Below are 21,861 nucleotides of genomic sequence, written 5' to 3' on the forward strand. Positions count from 1 at the left end.
CTCCTGTTTGATGCTGGTGCATGTGGCCCCTGTTTTTAGGGACCCGTGAGTATAATAAACTGCTTCCTTCACAACAGTCATTTCCATGTCTGTGTGTTTTACCACATCTCATTAAAACAAATCGGCCGGATGTGGTGGTTCGCACCTGTAATCCTAGCACTCTGGGAGGCCGAGGCGGGTGGATCATTTGAGCTCAGGAGTTTGAGACCAGCCTGAGCAAGAGCGAGACCCCATCTCTACTAAAAATAGAAAGAAATTATGTAGACAACTAAAAATGTATATAGAAAAAATTAGCTGGGCATGGTGGCACATGCCTGTAGTCCCAGCTACTTGGGAGGCTGAGGCAGGAGGATGCTTGAGCCCAGGTGTTTGAGGTTGCTGTGAGCTAGGATGACGCCATGGCACTCTAGCCTGGGCAACAGAGTGGACTCTGTCTCAAAAACAAAACAAAACAAAACAAAACAAAACAAAACAAACAAATCCCAGGCACATTTCAGAACAACACACAATAAATTTAGCTGTTATTTTCAGCAAACATGATATGATTTAAATAAGAAAGCAAATATAAAAGTAAACTGTTACCTTGTCAGTGATGAAAGAATTTAAGATTTTAGAAGTAATTTATTATTCTAAGCATTTGATAATTAGTAGAATGATTCAAGGAGAAACAAAGATATGCTCAAATTGTTTCTCTTTGCATGTCCTAAAGATCAGCCTAATATAAGTTTTATTTTGTACATTTATGAAGAAATTGTTCTCTTAAGAACAGAAAGTTAAATTCAGAACTGTGATAATCCTTAAGCCTTATCATATTACAGTTTGTCCTTTTCACAGATGACAAGATGAACTATTGAACTGAGTGTACTGATTCTCTATTAGTATTTCAAAGAAGAGCTAAGTATTTGGAGGAGTTAATCACAATATAGAGTGCATCATATAAAATTACCTCATACAAGCTTATTAAATTGAGCTGTCCAACTTGATCCCATACTCTGAAACGGGATCAAAATTAATCTTTCTAAAGGACAGACAAAAGAAGTAATCACCTAATTTTCTTTCCTTTCAATAAAAATAATTAAAATTAGTTCATGTTTAAGTAAATTCAACTTACTGAAGAGTAAGTATTGTCTTATATAGTACCACAATGATGAGTTTCTCTCGGGATAATCTGTAACGATTCCCAAGTAGTTCAAAGGGCTTTACAGTTGTAATTTTAACAGCAAAGTAGTGGGAAAAAGTAGACATAGCACTGCAAGTGGAGTCAAAACACTCTGGAAGCCAGTTCCATCTCTGGAGCTTACTCTCTAGCCTGATTAACACAATTTTTCAGGGTCTTAGTTTCCTATGTCTGAAACAGAAATGCTAAGACTTGGTCTGCTCACCATACAGAATCAAAGAGGGTGCCTTAAAGTTCTTTGTAAACTGTTAAATCCTATATAAATTTATAGTATTAGTAGTCAAAATCATTAGTCTGTAAAAATTTTATCCAATACCACTTTTATATGTTAATTTTGTACTAATGTTCCTCCATTGAAAATTTCCCAAAATATCAGAGATTTTGTTAAATTTTATATCATAGAAGAAATTAACGTTTGCTTAGTAAAAAAAAATTACTTGTGTTAAAATTTTAATCTTTATAATTTTAAAGTAATTTTTAGCATTTTGATAGCAGTCTACTTAACATGTGCCATGTGTTTACTTTGTGGTGGTGATTATTTTCGTACAAGCTATCTGTGTGTGAGCATGAATGTGGCAGCCAGGAAGGTCTTGGCTTTGGTCAGCATTTCCCACATTGAGTTCCTGAGACCATTAGTCTCTCCTGGCACTTGACAAAGCAAAGCAAAACAAAACCCAACTCCTCCTTGGTGTCCCCATTCTCAACAGCTTGGTCACAAGTGCTGAGTGAGGAAGCTGAGCCTCTGTGAGATTCACTTACCCAGGGTCACACAACGCGTGTGGGCATGTGTATGTGTGTACATGTGAACACGTAAAATTGCAGAGCACTTCCACACACACTGTTCTGTGTACCTGACTTAGATGTTCACTCATTTGCTCTTTAATCAATCTTATGAGGTAGAGACTTTAATTATCCCCATTTTACAGGTAAAGAAATTAAACAACAGAGACTAAGTAACTAGCTCAAGGGCACCCAACCCAGCAATTTCTTGGCAGAGCCTAGATGCAGACCTAAAAAATTCGGCTCTGTAGTCTATGCATGAATCTTAGAAACATAATACTGGGGGTAAAAAAGTTGCAAAAAAACACAGAGTATGACATCACTTTATTTTAAAGTTTAGGAACAAGACTAAATGATATATTGTTCAAGGACATACACACATGCTAAAACTCTAAAGAAATCAAGAGTATTAGTATAAAAACACATTTAGGCTACAGTGACAGGAGAAGAGAAGGGAATTGAGAAGGGCCTCTAGGGGACCTCACTGGTTTGGGTGCTGTTCTAGTTCTTAAGTCGGGTAGTAGACTCACTGTTATTCATTTTGTTACTGTGCTCCATAAATTACACACTGTGCATGTCACAACTTACGTTGTCTATATCAAATACTTTCTAATAAAAATTTTTAAAAATAGTAATCAATAAGCTATCTAAATCCCTTGAGCTATCCTGGATTTATGACACATGTAAGTTGGACAAAATCACTCTTCAGTCTTTCTAGAGTAGAGCAAATTCAATCAGGGATGGCAAAGGCTTGACACGAATACCATTACTTCCTCCCATGGTACACAGTGGTCATGAGCATGGCAAACTTCTTTCCGTAACTGTTTTAGAACGCTTTACATACAGGACTCCAAGAATTCATGACTGATCATGAACAGCTAGTCAGGGATGCCACACAAATGTAACTGGAGGTGGCACTTCCATCACATTGTGCCAAAAGATCCCTAGAGTTCTTATAACTAGGAAACACTGGGATCTTCCAGCTGTTCGGACTGGTGCCCCTTTTTCAAATATGTAATACCTGTTAAATTTGAAGCATCAGTGGGACTCAGCTGTAACCAATGGCGAGCATCAGAGTCAGCCACAACATCTGTGGGAGTATTCAGCTCTTGGTCTTCCTCACAGGTCTGCCATGGGCTCACGGATAGCTCTGCCTCGTTGTTATAGCCCAGACCTGTGTCACTGCTGGTACTTTCACCTGGCACGATGGAAGAAGCAAAGTTTGAGATAACAAACAGCTGAAAATCAGAATGTTCACAATTACTGATATGCAAGTATTAATAATTAAAGACTTAAACAGCTGACACAGCAGGAATCATTCAGGGGCTTGGGCAGAACCCCTAGAACTAGATAGGAGCTCAAAAAGTACCCACGTACGTGGTCAACAAAATAAATCTTCCAAGTACAGGGCTTTAATAGTCATTACAAGCACCATTCTATACCACTCAAGTGGCATTCTTTTCAAAGTGTCTTCACTCAGTATCCCATATACTCAAAAGATTACACCAAGTCCTAAAGTTTTCTGAGACAGAATGAGAGTGAGTAGAGGAAGCTAATAAGTGATCCCATCACAAACACAAGTTTATTCTGCCAGCTAGCAGAGTCTAAAGATGCTGTAGACCTAATCCAGGGTGACTCATTCAGGGTCATTTGGGGATGAGGTGTCTCAATACAAAATTTTTTTTACAACAGAAATTCTCCCCTTTAAACAACAGTAACTTCTAATATGTTGTAATATAATGAGGCCAGGCTATCAAGTCTCACATAAAAAAACCTAGGCAATTCTGCTCCTCAAAGTCTCCTGTCTACTTCCTAACAATTTTATGTGTCTACACTTCCTGTCTGCTCACCCTTCCAGCTCTCTCTGTATCTGCTGCTGACAGTCTCCCAGCCTCACTGTTTCCAATCTGCTGCCTTCTACTCACTTGCGAAGAACTGAAAGTTGTTTCAGTAACCAGATGACCAATCTGTGGAGCCCCAAACCTCATCTTCCACAGAACTCCAAGCCAATAGGGTGAAGGTGGAGCAAGAGGAAAGCTCCTCTGCCCCCATCAAGAAGAAGTGTTTACTATGCTACTCTGAGAAGGAGGTGGCCTGGCACCTGACCTCGGAAAAGCAGAGTACTAAGGCTATATTTTATATATATGATAATACTTCTCAGGATTCCAATCAAATTTTAAAGTACTTATCCCACTGACATCAATGTACTTCTGAAGCTTTTTGCTCTTAGCCTGTGGGAACTTTCTGGGGAAGATAATTTTTTCTTCTGGGTCTGTCTGCTCACTCAAGCCATTAGCATCTATTGTGCTTGTTACCTGGACAAAGCCACAGAGGTAGAAAGACAGGCCTCACAGGTACAAGTTACTGAGTGAAACTGTTTTATTGTATGTGTGGATTAACCTTTCATTAATCCTGGGATTTCAGGGTTAAAAATGTCCGACTTCACAACCATCTTTCTTCAATTGATAGCATATCACTCAAATTAGAAAGCACAAAGAAAACAAAACACATCAACACTGTAGTTAGATGAACACAGACCACATTTCCTGGAACTTACTCTTTTGTCTTTCCCCACATTTTCCTTGCATCTGCTGTAAATCATCTTTCAAATCCAACTCAGCAGGGCTGCTGCTTCTTCGAACTAAGATCTTCAGACAGAAAGAAATATATTATTTATTACACGAAAGTATTAATTTTTATGAGACTTATGTTTCTAGCCCAAATTTCTAAAGAAAAAGAAACAAACAATAATAATGGCAACAAAAATGGAACAGTGTTTTCCATTTGAAGGATATGTGTGCACAAATTACTATAATTGAATTACATATTACTCAAGATCTGAAACTTTATATCCTCTACTTTGTCTACTGACATCCAATTAAACTGATTTAGAAAAGAATGCCAAATTATATGGAAGTAATTTATCTTAAAGTTCTATTTCTTCCTCCAGTCAAGCACACATATATAGTGAACTCAATTCTCACCCACACAAATGGTGAATGTGCTGGCAAGGAAAGCGCAAACTCTACCCAGACTTCTAAAAGTCCACTCAAGGTGTCTTTCTAGTAACGTGCAACAGAATTTCCTGAGCACTGCTTAACACTGAACCTTGTATTAAATACAAAGGATTAAAAAAAATCAAGAGGCAATTTGCATTCCCTAAAAATTTATAATTTGCTTGGAGAGACAAAACATACACAAATTACGCAAAATAATTACAATGTACATAAGCAAAACATGCAAATAAACTCTCTCTGAAAGGTATGAAGAATAAACTGTTACCTTACTAGGCTCACAGTTACAGGAGAGTCGTTCAAAAAGGCAATAGACATGAAGTGGTTGAGGGAAGACAGGAAGGGATTCGGGGGAGGAAGCACTGAGTGATAACAGGAAAGTTCAATGTGGAGGAAAAGAAGCTGATTACAGCAGGCTGTGCAGGGCACCAAGTGAAGAAGGAAAACGGTAAGAAGAAATGCAGACCTTCTAAAAGAGACAGCTGCCAGTGGGCCCTAGACCTTAGGTTTAGAACTTTTGACCAAATATTGACAAACTGAGCAACTATACGTTACACAAAATAGCTTATTGTGATTAAAAACATAACTAGAAAAATAAATCTAGTAGTTATCTGTGGGAGAGATCAGGGTGAAGAAGAAAATAGCTATGGAAAAGGTATGGCAATTTAGGAATGAGGGCATGAGGCATTTGCTGGTGGAAAGAAGAAGAATAGATAAATAAGAGAAATGCTACAGAATGACAGGCAAGAGCTTATAATCAGCTGCATAGGGGAGTGAAAGAAAATTAAAGGGTATAAATCTAGGTGACAATGAGAATGATGATGACAAACCAAAGGAAGGAACGAACGAACAAATGAACTTGAGGAAGTTTCTGACATTTCAACTTTTATCTCTGAGCTAAATATTCAAAGAAAATGTCCTATAATGGGGCAATAAAATTCCAAAACTGCTGAGATAGAGAATAAAGCTAGGAGTCAAGGTGTAAATTTAAGGCCCCCCACTGCAGAGTATATATTAAAAAAAAAAAAAAATCTGGAATTCAATAAGCCAACAAAAGGGATAAATACTAAAGAAGCAAACAGGCCGGGCACGGTGGCTCATACCTGTAATTCTAGCACTCTGGGAGGCCGAGGCGGGTGGATTGCTCGAGGTCAGGAGTTCAAGACCAGCCTGAGCAAGAGCGAGACCCCGTCTCTACTAAAAATAGAAACAAATTATCTGGCCAACTAATATATATATATATATATATATATATATATATAGAAAAAATTAGCCGGGCACGGTGGCGCATGCCTGTAGTCCCAGCTACTCGGGAGGCTGAGGCAGTAGGATCGCTTAAGCCCAGGAGTTTGAGGTTGCTGTGAGCTAGGCTGACGCCATGGCACTCACTCTAGCCCGGGCAACACAGCGAGACTCTGTCTCAAAAAAAAAAAGAAGCAAACAAATGAAAAGGGGCAACAAAGATGTATAATTAAATGAAAGAATAATTATTAAGCTAAAAAAAGAAGTAGGCCATGAATAAAATATTTAGAACTCTAACACTATATGAAAAAATTATTACATAGCCTTTTAGAAGGATGATATATATCTAGTGTGCTAAAAGGAAATATACTCTGGATATTTCCTTAGTTGAAAAGCAAAATGCAGGCCCTCCTGCTTCTGACTGTATGAGAGACAAAATACCCTCCAGCCGTAAGAATTAGATCGCATATAAAAACGTTGGTTGCAATTTGGGGCTCACAAGAAGTAAAAGAAACCTCCAAGACATCCACATGCCCCCCTCAAAAGTGAGCAGAAACCACAGCAGTGAAATGGGGCTATTTTAAAGGTAAATCCAGCATTACCACTGTCAGTGGCAAAATGACCAAGATCCCAGGATTTATGTAGAAGTCCCTAAGTGGTGGAAGAAACAAATGCAAATGTTGTCCTGGTGAAACTTCATCAATCTAGACATCCAGATTTTCTGCAGATTAAGATCAGCCATCTAGGAACTCACAATCAAAAATCACCAAACGTCAGAGAATAAATCATTATGTATAAGAGTCTCAGAAACAACAAATTTAGAATACCCCAAAGATTTCAGACAATCAGAAAAAAATTCAGAATTGCAATTTGTGAACATTTTAAAGGAATAAAAGATGAGAATTTAAAAAATGAGCAAGCAACAAGAGATTATTAGAAATTATAAAATATGCTTGAAAAGTATAAATTTGAACTTTCAGAAGCAAAAAGTATAGTTGCTGAATTAAAAATCCCAATGGAAGAAATTTTAAAGAGCAGAGTAAAGAGAGTTACTGAACTGATGAAAGACAGATCTGATGAATCAAGATAAGAAGCACAATCCTAACACTCTGGGAGGCCAAGGCAGGAGGATCATTTGAGGTCAGGAGTTTGTGACTAGCCTGAGCAAGAGCAAGACCTCATCTGTACTAAAAATTGAAAAAATTAGCCAGGCATGGTGGTGCATGCCCATCGTCCCAGCTACTCAGGAGGCTAAGACAGGAGGATCACTTGAGCCCAGGAGTTTGAGGTTGCAGTGAGCTATGATGATGCCACTGCACTCTAGCCCGGGTGACAGAGTAAGATTGTATCTCAAAATAAATAAATAAATAAATAAATAAATAAATAAATAAATAAATAAATAAATAAGTGTCAAAATAAAGCCTTGCACATCTGGGAAATAGCATGTATGAGAAAAGGTGGCATTTCAGATCAATAAAGGAAAAATGGATTCAGTAAATGGGACCTGAGACAAAACAGTTATCTATGGAGGGGAATGAAATTGGATCCCTACCTCACACTATAAACAAGAATCAATTCCAGATGGATGAAATATTTAAATGTGAAAGCAAAACTGAAAAAAATCCTTATAAGATAAATACAAGGTAATATTCTTATCCCTATGTAGTTGATATTTTTAAAAATTCCATAAAACCCTAACCATAAAAATGATAATAGAGAATATCAAAATGAAGAACTTCTGTTCATCAAAAGACACTATAGAGAAAGTGAAAATATAAACCACACATTGGAAGAAATTTGCTAAAAACATAACCAAAATAGGAGCAGCATTCAGCCTAAACAAAGAACTAATGTAAATAAAAGAAGAAAAGATAAATCAACAATGACAAAATACATCAGTAAGCATTTCACAGATGAAATAAAAATGGCCAATAAATACATGGAAAAATTTTAAACCTTATTAGTAATCTGAGAAATGTAAAATAAGAGATCCCATTTTCACTCACGTGACTCATAAAAACATAAAAATCTGAATACAAAAAGTGTTGCCAAGAATGTAGATGAATAGGAACTCTACACATTCCTGGCAGAAATACAAGCGGTGCAACCACTTTGGAAAACAGGCCTTATCTTGTAAAGAAGAACATTCTTCTATTCTACAACTCATTAATTCCACTCTTAGATAACCATGTCACCGTAGGAAGAACTTAAAAAGTAGATATTGAAACACATACAAGCATGTATGTAGGTATAGTTATCATAAAAACAAATAGCCTGGAAGCCATCTAAATGTCCATCAATAAAAAAATGTAAAAATAACTTGTGGTATATTCACAGTAGAATATAATACACCACAGAAAACTTGAACTACTGCCACATGCCACAATGTAGATAAACCTCAGAAATATATAACTGAATAAACAAAGCAACAATATAACTATTAAAAACTTTATTAAAAAGTTCAAAAATAAAGAAAACTAAAGACTAGGCTGTTTGGCGATACATACATACATAGCAAAACTATAGAGCAAAGCAAGGGAATGATAAATACTAAGCCCAGCCAATGCCACTCTCTGAGGGAGGCAGCAGAGGGTGGGGATATGGAACGTAGAGGCCAAAAAACAACACTGGAAATATTCCAGTTCTGAAGCTGGGGTGGGTTTGTGGGTGTTTATTTCATTGTTGAAAAATAGAACATACAAATGTAAGCTGGTATGTGCCCTTTTAAAAAATAAAGAAACAAGACACTTAACAGCGGTTATCTTCCAGATAAGCAGGAGTAGGAACAGGCTGTCCCTTTTTATTTTATTACCTTTCTGTGATGTTTGAGTTTTCCATGAATATATACTACATTTTTTTTTTTTTAGCGTGAAATGAAGTTTATTGAGGAAGGACAAGATAGATTTACAGAGCAAGAACAAGATAAAGGTATACAAAGTAAGAGCAAGATACATTTGCCACAGAACGGCGAACAGACTCCCTTGCTGTAACAAAAGGGCCTATATACTACATTTTTAAAAATTAATAAATACGGGTTATCTGTGTAAATGAGTTACAGGTTATGTTTAAAGTTTTTTCTTTATACTTTATATTTGTTTTTTTTTAAATCAATAAATGCAACTTTATGTTTTTTTTTAAAAAGAAACCCTAACAGATCTTTGAGAATACTCACTTATCTAGTTACTCATGTTAGGAATGGGGAATCCGAAATGTAGGTTAAAAATACACAGTACCATATACAGTCCAGGCAGCAAATTCCATTTTCATGTTATTTTTTTTTCCTATTTTTGTAATGTGACTAATTTGACACACAAAGCAAGAAAAATCTTAAAAGGTCTGAAGGTCATTTGGGCCTATAACTTGTCTAAATGGAAAAAAAGTAATTTTTTTAAGTGTCATTGCCACCAAGAAATGTATTTATTGTACAATAATTTATATGTTTACTTTTAATGACAAACTGATACGTTCTGAAAATATCTTACTGGTATTCCTTCATGTTCTCTCTTCACAGGTCCTTTATTCTCCTGAATAGGCTTCGGCTCTGAAGAACTCAAATTCTGTACATTTTCTACCTTTTGACCTAGAAATATGGAAAAAAAATTGACAGAAGGAATGTTTCAGATGGTAAAATTGGAAAATAATTTCACATATGGGTAGCTTTTGAATTTAAATATCCTAAGACACGTAAAAGCAGAAGTTAAGAGTCTGGCAAATTGGCAGCCTATGGGTCAAGTCCACACTCTAGACCTGGTCTCTGGCCCACAGAGAGCTCTGGAGACAGCAGACCAGATGCTGTTCACTGTGGCCAACGTGTTCGATTAGTGCAATACATTAGCACAGGGGTGGGCGGCAAGACCACCCTGGGGTCCTTGGGGGTATCTCAGAGAAAAGCTGCTTGGGGTGGCCAGGTGAGCCGACAGCAAGAAGAGAGCAGTCAGGTGGCTCAGTACTGCTTGAGAATAAAGATTGACGAGAGCACAAATAACCAGTTTCAGTTAAAAAAAAAAAAAGGGAATACCATCACGAAGTGTGCAAACACCAGAAAGGATCATAAGAGGATTTTATGAATAATCTAGAGCCAATAAATTTGAAAAAAATAAATGAACAAATTTCTAGAAAAACAATCTACCAAATCAAAATAGGAAAAGGAAAATCTGAATAGTCCTATAATTTTTTTTAACTGTACTTTTAAATTTTTTAAATTGACAAATAAAAGTTATATTTATTTATCAGATATGACATGCTGTTTTGATATACATATACATTGTGGAATGCCTAAATTGAGCTAATTAACATGCATTATCTCACATACTTACCATTTTTTGTGGTGAGGACACGTAAATCTACTCTTAGTAATTTTCAAGAATATAATATATTATTACTAATTATAGTCACCATATTGTACAACTGATCTCTTGAACATATTCCTCCTCTCTTACTGAAATTTTGTTAAAATATGAATATTTTAAAATCTTTCTATGAGAAAACTCTCAGCAACTGGTGGTTTCTACCAAATATTTAAGGGAAAAAAATAATAATCTTATACAAAACCTTTCAAAGAGTAGAATCTTTTATATAATACATTTTTCTCAACTTAATTTTTATAATGTTTTCTTATTTCAAGAGGATTTCTAAGAGGGACTAATTCCTTACTCATTTGATAAGACTAGCATGACCCTAACACTGAGAGATATCAGATAACTTGTTGATTAATAAGGTTGGTTTATTTCTTAATTAACTCATGACACTAAAACAGAATAAGTAGATTCCCTGATACTAGATATGTTTTAAACATGTGCTTTCACTGTAAAATACATTATTCACTGTTCACAGGTCAAACCATCTGCCTCCTTGCTTTCCACACCCTGTTGTTATTGAATGTTGGAGAAACCATGTAGATTAATGCTATTAAAAGTTATTATTTTCAACCTCGGCACAGCTTGCAAGCTGCTAATAAACTTTTTCAAAAGTCCGGTCGGCTTTGTATTCTTATTTTCAACTTTACCAGCTCTTCTTGTAGCCCCTTCCCCACACCTCCCCTTAGCCTGCGCCGCCCTGCCTTCTCCCTAACGTGATGCCCCTCCTGACTGTCTTGTATCATTCTCTGCCTCCCTCCTACTCGAGCCGCTTGGACTCCTTTCTAGGCCTCAAACATGCCAACCTTGAAAAAAGTGGGATGTGTATATATAAAAATATAAAATTTAGATAAAATATGTTAAAATAAATAGTGAAAATATTTCTTTGCCAAAAATCACATCCTTGCAATTAAATTAAAAAGTAAATCCCCTCAAAATAAATATATTTAGAACAAATGTAGATAGCAATACTATATGCAGCTTTTTATCCCCAGCCAATATCTACAGTTCTGTTCTAACAATTGGAGACATCGTGTACCCTGAGAAGAATCTGAGCACAGTGGCTCAGTGATGTCAGATGTGCTGCTGCTCCGAAGGACCTGTTGGGGCTGTCCCACCATGAGATGACCAGATCCAGCTGCAGGTGCATTTTCCAACTGCTGACACTCTTCCACTTCTGTGAGCATTAACACAAAATATGCAGGGCTGTGGTTAAAGATTTTCAAAAATACTTTCACCATTTAAAACAATTAATTTAAAAAATGAATTTTATAGTAAGATAAATCTGTGTTTACATCATCAGTTTCCTACACTTGCTAAACTACTCCAAGAATACATATTCCTCTTAAGTTCTATAAAGCCTTTTATTTTTCAGTCAAAGTGAAGGAGGAAAAGGGCCACAAAAATGACTAAGAACTATAAAAGTCATTTAGAATTTTAGGGGCAGGCATGCCAAGAAAGACAGATCCAGAGATCCAAGAGATGCACAAAACGGGTAATTAACATATGACGAGAGTAGAAAGTAACACACATACACCCTAAAGGAAGATGAAAGAAAACATGGGAATTTCAACTACATTATTCCTTTTAACACACAAATGCTTACTGTCCAAAATGAAATGCTATAATTATTTAATGGCTTATATCACCAAATGCAATGTTGAATTAATCACTAAAGCACAAAAATGATCCACTGGTATTTTTAGAGAATCAATACATATATGACATAAAACAGAAAACCACAGATGAGTTCTGACTGGATACTCTTGCTAGTATTATTACAAACCATATTCCCCTAGAGAATGAGTTTCCTCCTAACTCATTTCTAAACTACGCAGTTCATTGTAATCTCTGAAGACCATCCAAGGCACATTTATCCCAATCACCCTACCCTCTCTCTCTCTAGAGTCACAGCTTCAGGGTTGCATCATCTTTTCCATAGGTTATTTTAATATTCAGCCAACTAGTCACTGCTCCCCTCTTCTTGCCACCCTCATATCTATCCTCCACATGGCCCTCCTTCTAAAATAAAGATCTGACCATGCCACTCTGCTTAAAACCCTGTGAGGCCCTCTATCAGTAGAAGGTCAAATCAGTGCTCATCAGGGTGAACACAGGGCTCTCCTTGATCTCACCCCACACAACAATCTCCCCACACGGAGCCATATCTCACTTTGGTCTCCAGCAATACTAACCTACTTGGCACCTGCTGCTCTTCTTCCTCCTCCTGTTTCCTCCCCTATACTAGCTGCACACCTGCTCCGTCCCTCCTCCCATGCTGCCCGGGGCAGACCCCTACAGGACTTGCCACATGGCCCTTTGTGTGTAAACCCCACTACTGTGTTTCTCACTAGACTCTATACTCACTGATGTAGTCATAAAACTTTAAATCCACGTAACTATAACATCATATTCTCCAAAACTTTTAATTAGTCAAAGTTTCGCTACAACTAAGAAGAGGCTGATCAAAATTCAGCATGTATTATCTCAGCTGGCTGTGTCACCCAGTTCCTCACCAGAAATGGAGACTGGCTGCCAATGGGCCACCCTCTGTGCAACCCTTTAACCCGAGCCATAAACCAAAGTCATGGCTCAACCTAATCAAGAAGTTCTATGGAGGAAGATTCTAAATTAAATATACAAGATTTCAACAGAGGGTTGCTGCTTTATTTTTTCTATCCAAATGAAAATTCCACTTTATAGTATACTGATATAGTTAAAGACCTTAAAACTATGAAATTTGTGTGATCCTTCACTTACGATTCAAAGTACTAGACCATAGTCTAAATTTGGATGCTGATGGGAAAGTGAGTTCAGAGTACAAGCAAAGATAAACCAAGGGAGCAACAACAGACCCATTAAAGCCTCGTCTTTCCCAGGTTGTCTCTGCCTCCCTCTTCTCTTGAACAGCTAAGTTTTCCACAGAGAAACACAGGCGTATGTACAAAATTTTTTATATACCTATACATCCCAAAGCACAGACTATGCCCTTTCCTCAGGTCTATTTCTAGCCTCTTCAGCCTTCAGCAACAGAAGCCAGATGACACCATCGGGCCAGCCCTTCCGGCAGTCTTCTTTCATTGTTTATTCTAATTACGTAAGATGATGAAACCTTCTGGGAAGAGTTTATATTTGCTAATGATCCTACAGTGTTAATCCAACATCAGTAGAGGGAGCCCAAGAGCTTCCTAACTTTCTAAAAAATAATTGGCAAGTGCCAGTTTTTATAGATAGTGGGAAGAGTGTGTTTTATTCCCTTAAACCTGCTGCCAAAAATTGATAGATGTTGGTTTCTGGGCTATGAGCAGAAGCAAATAAGAACTGAGCCAACGCTGGCAGCGTCTTTCTAAAGATAAAGAACATCGCCATCTGGTGGGATGCAATACAGCCACAGCACCATTGCTTCCAAATTAGTGTCCCCATTGGTCCTCAGCACAGCAGACGGATGAAGAGCCTGCCACCACCAGCTGGTCTGTCTTCCCAACAGGCTGGCATAACGCAGCTTTTAAGGCTTTGTTTTTATAAAACTGTCAGGAGGGACTTCTCAGATGGAGAAAGTCCAAGCTTGTAGAAATAACCATCAGTGGCAGAGAGAGGAGCATCAGTGACTGCAATGGGAAGAAGGAGGACAGCCACAATACCTAGTGTGCTGTTGCGTTGTTGGGGCCCTGAGCTACTCCTGTAACTGACTGTCAAATGAGACAGTGTGAAACAAATTTTTCAATTCTCCTTATCCCATAATTTTTACCCAATATTATGACTTATAATTGCACATTGCTCAGTTTTTTCTCATACTTTGTATGAAGTATATACTCAATGCATGTTTTGTATAAACGAAGGACAAAATATTTTCTTAATACTTTTTCCCTTTTTAAGTAGTTCTTGGGCTCCCCCTCCTGGCATTTTATTTGTTAAGAAGGAGCAATTTATGGTAAAGCTGCTCCCATTCTATATTGTCAGCTGGAGCAGTTGCTATTCCATAACAAGTGAAAATCATTTTAGCACTGACATGCAAACATCAAGATACAGGATTATTTGATATTTATAATAGAAAAAGAGCAAGTTATTTAAAAATTATATTATAAATCCTAGGAGATCTAATACATTCTGTTTTGAATGTCACACAATTTCTATATGAATAACTTCAAAGAGCTATTATAAATTTTATCTCAGATTCACCAAATCATTTACTCTCTCTAAAGACTACATAATCCCAATAACCCAAATTTTAAAGGCACTAACTTTCTCATCTCTTGACTGTGTAAGTTACACAATATAATTGCTAAACCATTACTTTCTAAAACTCCATTCAAAACACCAGAAAAATGATCAAATAGGGATTAATTAATTTCATTTTTTCCCACTGAGAGAAGAGTCAGTGTGATTAAAGTGTATAAGTTCTTCAGTAACTTCTACTTTTTATACATGTCTTACTATTTTTCCGAGCAATTTTACTCACTTTTTAATCTAAGGTTTCTTCAATTAATCTTATTAAATGCAATGAGGCTTATTCTCCAATAATCAAAATTCTGGGTTCCATCTACCCCTTGTACAAGGTTGCATAAGCAAAATAAATAGTGTAATTTCCTAATTTTTAAAACATGGTGCATGATACCACCAACTTGCCCCTATAAAAAGCACAGGAAATGTATATCAACTCAACATCTTGAGGTTTCTCACATGGTCAAGCTTTCCAAAGGTGAATCAGCCCAGGTTCTGGCAAGGAGCACTCCCTGGAAGCCAGAAGCAGAGGCAGCTAAGAGAGGTTTTCCATTAGGTCTCAATATGTCTTTTTAGAATGAGGGGAAACTGCTCATCCTCTAATTACTACTACTACAATATTCCTAAAAGAAAAATAAAATCTACCATCTGCATGGCCTGTAAGTGCTACAGATTGATAAATGTCCCAACATAAAAAGCAGTTAAAATTGCAAAACAGCTGGAAGGAACTGTTCTCACAAAGGAAAAAAGGGAAATCATGGAAAGTGCCAGTTCTACCTCCCATGTGTTTCTTTATGTATCTATTCATATCAATGGAAACAGGGGGTTGTGACTCTTCCAAAATACAAACAACCCTCCCAAAATTCTGCTGCCACCAAATAGAATCCCAAAAGGAGATCAGAATAAGATATAACAAGGCTGAAGGTAAGTAATTCTCTATTGCTTATATTATTAAAAACAATTTTGGTGGATTGAATAGTCATATACATTAGAAATAAAAACAAGAAATCTTAACTTAAATGAAAACAAAATTAGCAATCATTGATATGGTAAAGAACTTGTGGCCAGAAAGTAAAATTAAAAGTGTCTGCATATTATCTAGCAATAGGTTAGCAGGATATGCCTACACACTAGGATTTAACTAGAGCACAAATTCATATTCTAATGTGCCAATCAGTGGAGAATGTACAATCTAAGACTGGGGATTGACATACATTGCCCTTGGGCCAATCTCTTGATAAGACCGTCACAAAGGACAATGGCATCATTTTAAATAGTAAAGAATAAATAGCATCAGACTAAGAAGGAGCTCACCACTGCAGTTGTCAGATGACACAGAGAATGGCAGATTGTTCTCAAAGTCACTAAACCCCTAAGACCTTTCTTTCACCCTTTGTGCTATAAAACCAGAAATAAGGATGGCAAAGGCTGGAAAATATATAGACCCAGCCCAGCCTGCTTCAGTCTAACTCTGAGTTTCTCAACCTCAGCACTATTGATATTTTGGGCCAGACGATTCTTTGCTGTGGGGCTGTCCTGTGCATTGCAGGTGTTCAACAGCGACCCTGGCTTCCATCCACCAGATGCCAGTAGCACCATCCCACTTGTGACAATAAAAAATGTCTCCAGACATTGCCAAAATTGTCCTTAGTTGAGAATCACTGCTGTAAATCATATTCAACTTCTGTTGGAACTGTGTATACATAGGAACCAAGATCTTAGTAAAACAAAATGTAATACTGAATGAGAACAAACATTTCCAAAATGAGATTACTAATAGGAAGAGATTTCTTGTGAGAATATATTCTGAACAAACTAGCAAAAAATTTAGTGAAACAATATGGAAAAAAAATAGACTGTGAAATAAGAAAGTTTTTCACCATAAAAAAATTCGTTTAGGGGACATATCAGCCAAATAAAGAACAAAATTATTTTAAGTACTTTATTAATCATCTTTAAGCAACAGCTGTTTTTTGAAAACCAAATAATCAAGCACTTAATAATCATAAGTAATTTAATAGACTAGTGACCATTTTCCCAAGTACCATTCTTAATGCTTTTCACCTTTAGTATTTACTAGGGAAAAGGAGTTTTCTAAGAAACATTACAGTCTTTAGTCTCAGTAAAACTAAATTCTTCCCTTATATTCTGTAAATTAAATAATATAGTATTTTACATATTCATCAGATGACTTAAGCTTTAATTTTGGTTTGCTAAACCACAGTACAACACAATTTAGTACTACAGAAAGCCACAATTAGGCTATCTTCAATACTAAAAAAATACTAATGTACAATGCCAAATTCCTGAAAATAAAAAAGATTATGAAAATATTTCTCTTTAGTAGGAAGATTCAGTTCATCTTAGAATCACTGAAAAATAATTAGACATACATGTAATTATTCACTGTAGAGCAAAGTAAATCCTTTTGTTGAAATGACTAGGCCAAAAATCACATTTGGTGCTACAACATACTAATAAAAAACGCACCGTATGTAAACCACACATGGTTAAATTCAATTTTAATTGTACAGGCACAATGTTTTTTGGTTTTGGAAGTTATCACTTTTTTACATTTTTTTTTCACTCTAATCTCAATAGTAGTATGCATCTGCATAATCAATCATTACATTATATATAAATATAACTTTTTTTTTAACTCCAAGGAACTCTTACCTGCATAATTTCTCCAGTTTATTCACTTTTCAGAAGACACAGCAAGCATTCTAACGCTGACGTGCTCAAACTTTTGTAACATTTTATGAAAATTCCCTCACTTTCTAAGGCACTCTATAGAAGACACGCTAAGGCAGGCATCACATTTCCCCCTATTAAAAACTATGGGTTTAAAATCCTTCTATTCCCCTTAATTGTGAATGCAAAGATCATCGGGGCCATAGAAATTTTTCTTGACTAATTGCTACTAAATGTCAAGGTACATACAAACAATTATTCGTATTCATTAGAAGGAATTAACCATGAATGCACTGTCAGGCACACATGTGTGATGGGGGGATATTAACAAAGGAAGCAAGGCCCAGAGGCAAGTGGGAAAAGCCCAGGGACACTGATGGATACATGAGACAGCGTTACAGTACCTGACAGCCTGTGAGAGCAAGAAGAGTAAGAGAGACCAGGTAAGAGAGCGCTCACGGTGTGAAGGAGGAGCGGGACGCTTTTAGTGGCAGGCAAAGCCTCAGAAAGGTGGACACAGTTGCTGATAGACTGGCTTCGCTTAGCTTCCAGGAGAGATAAAGTAACAATTATGTCAGAAGAACATCAGAACGTTTCACTTCTTTTTTATTATTATTGTTTTTCTGGGCTCTCTTGAAACATTTAAAGGAGGTCATTTTAAACTTTAAAGGAAATCAGTACAAAGCACAGTATTTAATCAAAGTTTCTAAATACAGCCAACTTTCAGTCAGACATAGGAGAATGGGCAATCCACAAATAATCGACTTTATTTTGTAATGCTTTATAGCTTTAGCTTTTCCTTTTTTTCTGCCTGTGATCAGACTCACATTTGGGTTGTTTATTTGGGCAGACATCGTAATCAGTTTTCCCTTCCTAAAGGATACACACAAAAAGACCACAGCGAGAGAGGGAATATCTGGCCTAAGATTAAAGTTCTTCTATAAAAAAATAATTCAGAACTTGGTTTACTGAGAGCTGACTGTATTCAAAAGCTAATCATTTAGAAAATGTCCTAAAAGCTCAAAAACAGATAAAAGTCAAGTTGAACATTAAAAGATTTGATTTTTAAAGACAAGGTAAAATCTCCATGAAACCTACCCTTTAAAACACATTTCATGCTTATCAAGTCCATTATTTCCTTACTGTCAACTTTATGATGCTCTTAAATTTTCTATATACTGCTAGTCAGATAAACATTGGAGAAAATGGATGGACACACGAGAACATGCCTCATGTATGTAAAACCATAATCAGTAAAATCAGTTTTATCCTAAAACAAAAATGTAAAGGTTTACTTACTGTTTTATTATTTTTATGTGACTTTGGTTAACATTAATGAAACAGAACTACAAATGACAGTGACACATTTGCAAAAAGTGAAAGAGACTTTTTATTTACTATCCTTTCCCCCATCCTTTGCCTGTTAGAATTCCCAGTAAAAGGACTATCTGCAAAATGAGTACAGTATAATTCACATATGTGTAGTGTAATATGTAAAAGAAAACTTCCACATAAATGTCAAACTGACTAACTTCAAATTTCCTAAAAGATTTGTTCATCTCTCAATGTCAGACTTTTCATTTGAGTGTTATGTATTTTTCCAAAATTAATCACTAGATATTTCAGAAATAATAAAATATGGAATGTTTTATGTGGAAATTAAGACTGCATTGATTGCTGTCTCACTTTAGACATCTAGACGCTTATCACTATTCATACTCAGGGACAGAGTTTTCCTTTATAACTCTTTAAGAATCCCCTTGCCAGGCCTTATAAGTTATAAACTACTGCATTCTCTGTTAAACTAATTGTCATTTCTCTACTCTGCAACTGCTTATTTTATATTTCCTTCAAGCCACCATGGGCAATATTTTCTCTATCTAGGTGAAATCTGTGGGGGAAGTCATTATGTAATAAACTATTTCCTTATAGGGATTAGGGAAGAAAGTTACATTTAAATGGGTCTTCCATAAGAAATATCTTATTGCTAAAAGTAGAAACGAACTTCGCAAGTTGCCATTCTCTCATAAAAAGGTGGTCTCTACATAAATCTACCATGAAAATATTCTGGGCCTTTTTAAAGAAGAAAAGGTAGGTTATTACACAATATAAAAATAATAGAACTGAGTAAAACCCTCATATTTAGTCTCTACAGATTAATTTATAAAATAGCATGACATAAAATCTTCAAAGACCACTGTTTTTGCAGGTAACAAAAAATATTCATCGTCTTTTATAATTTTTTTTTTTTTTTTTTGAGACAGAGTCTCACTTTGTTGCCCGGGCTAGAGTGAGTGCCGTGGCGTCAGCCTAGCTCACAGTAACCTCAAACTCCTGGGCTTAAGCGATCCTACTGCCTCAGCCTCCCGAGTAGCTGGGACTACAGGCATGCGCCACCATGCCCGGCTAATTTTTGCTATATATATTTTTAGTTGTCCAGATAATTTATTTCTATTTTTTTAGTAGAGACCGGGTCTCACTCAGGCTGGTCTCGAACTCCTGACCTCGAGCGATCCACCCGCCTCGGCCTCCCAGAGGGCCAGGATTACAGGCGTGAGCTACCGCGCCTGGCCAGTATTTTATAATTTTTTAAAATGTAAACTACAATAGGAAATATGTGCCTATACATACACACATATATAAAAATACATAAATGTAATAGATCTGTCCAACTCGACAGCTCTCATCTTCATTATCTTTTAAAGGTTATTAAACCTGTAAATGTTTTTTTTTAATTTACTTAATCCTACAAAGACCAGGCTTATTGTCTTTAAGTACAAACTCCACAAATACCTTTATATGATTTTTAAAAAGTGCTTGTTTTTGCACTTTTTAATCATTGCTTCTTAGACAACTGAAAGCACTGATAAACATAACCTTACTAGCATAATTGCACTGAGATTACTTTCTAAAACATACTATTGCCTCTCCCATATTGCTGATTTAAAATACAATAAAACTGAAAGCTAAGATGCAGTCTCTTCTATGGCTATGTTTTGGCCAAGTAGTGGCATATAGAATATGCATTGTACTATAATTTGCTGTTCATTACAATGTGGAAATAAAATTTAAAAAGTGTTTTGAATTTATAACTTTATTATAATTGTGATTCAAGAACTGTGTGGGACAGCAGGTAGGCTGGGAAGCTCAGGCAGGATGCCACCTTTGTCACAAATTTCTGATCCTTTTCTTTTAAGGATCCAGTAACAAAAGAAAAGAGCTTTAAGAAGTTGGAATAAGAAAGGAAACCATTGAATAAGCATCCTCAAAAGTTGCCTGTTAATTAGGAATTGGGTCTCTCCTCAGAGGAGAGAATGATGGGAAAGAAGGAAGAAGTAGAATAGAAGGTGCACGTAAATAAGAGGATAATTACCAGCAAATGCTATAGCAAAAAAGCATGAGGCAGTTCAGGTTAAAGTATAATACATTTTCATAAAAATTCCAAAAGGACTCTAACACACTGCCTGCCACACTAGAAAAAAAAATTTTCCTTGGGGCCACTGTGTTTTATTATGAAAATAGAATAAAAACTTCAAAAACAAAATGATCCCCTTCTAATTTAATGAAAAATTTGTTATTTTTTATTGTTTTCTGTGTGTGAGTTCCAGGCAATTAAATTGCCAATATTAATTGTAACAATAAGAACATCAACAACTAAGATTTTCACAAATCAACTGTAGGCTTCTGCCCAGGGGATCACCCATCACGTAACATGTATGCTACAGCATGGCAGTGTAAGTTGCCTGTGCACCACGCGGCTCCCAAGGTAAAGAGATGTGTGAGTTACATATGCTTCATGAGTCCATGGGCTCAAAATTAACATGAGTTAAATACAATCCACATGGCAATTAGTGCACTAACCATCTGTATTAAGCCTTTACTAAGTAAGCACTGTAGAATCTGTTGAGCTTAAGTAAATCTGTTTTATGGCAGAGGATCTGGTGATTTTCTGAAGTCAACATGCTAAATATCAAATTATAATTGCATTGTATTATCGATGAGAGAAACTATAGGAAACTGAGCTAAAGCTGTTTTAAACCTAAGTTACAGTCTCAAAGTCACTGGAGAAGAGGCTTTAAATTAAAAGCTTGTATCCAGTACTTAAAGTTTCTATTAAATACTAGATATAAGCTTCCTTTTTAAAGATTTCTCTTTTTGATTTAAGAGTAAAATGTAGCAAAGCAGTCTGATTAACTGGGGTTCTTGGTCAAGTTCTTGTTAATTGATATAGGCTACAAAGACAACATCTACAGGCATGCAAAGCTCAATTTTCCAAAGCAGCAAAAAAGAAAATGTCTCCATCTAGTCTTGAAAACTAAATGCATCATTCTCCTTTTCTCTGAGAGAACAAGTTGCCACACTCTTAAGATTAATATTG

General features: G+C 36.2%; 1 protein-coding gene across 3 annotated transcripts in view; it reads right to left on the minus strand.

The window, feature by feature from the left end:
- RALGAPA2 (Ral GTPase activating protein catalytic subunit alpha 2) overlaps positions 1-21,861 on the minus strand; it is a 316,728-nt gene that overhangs the window by 194,631 nt on the left and 100,236 nt on the right. For all 3 annotated transcript variants that reach the window (XM_045529190.1, XM_045529188.1, XM_045529189.1), the window contains exons 17-20: positions 11,608-11,745; positions 9,696-9,793; positions 4,515-4,605; positions 2,979-3,155 (exon numbers count right to left, since the gene is read on the minus strand). In XM_045529190.1, coding sequence (XP_045385146.1) covers positions 2,979-3,155; positions 4,515-4,605; positions 9,696-9,793; positions 11,608-11,745 — 504 coding nt within the window. The remainder of the gene's footprint in view (positions 1-2,978; positions 3,156-4,514; positions 4,606-9,695; positions 9,794-11,607; positions 11,746-21,861) is intronic.

The sequence above is a fragment of the Lemur catta genome, chromosome 17 (genome assembly GCF_020740605.2).
Source record: "Lemur catta isolate mLemCat1 chromosome 17, mLemCat1.pri, whole genome shotgun sequence".
Classification (NCBI taxonomy): Eukaryota; Metazoa; Chordata; class Mammalia; order Primates; family Lemuridae; genus Lemur; species Lemur catta.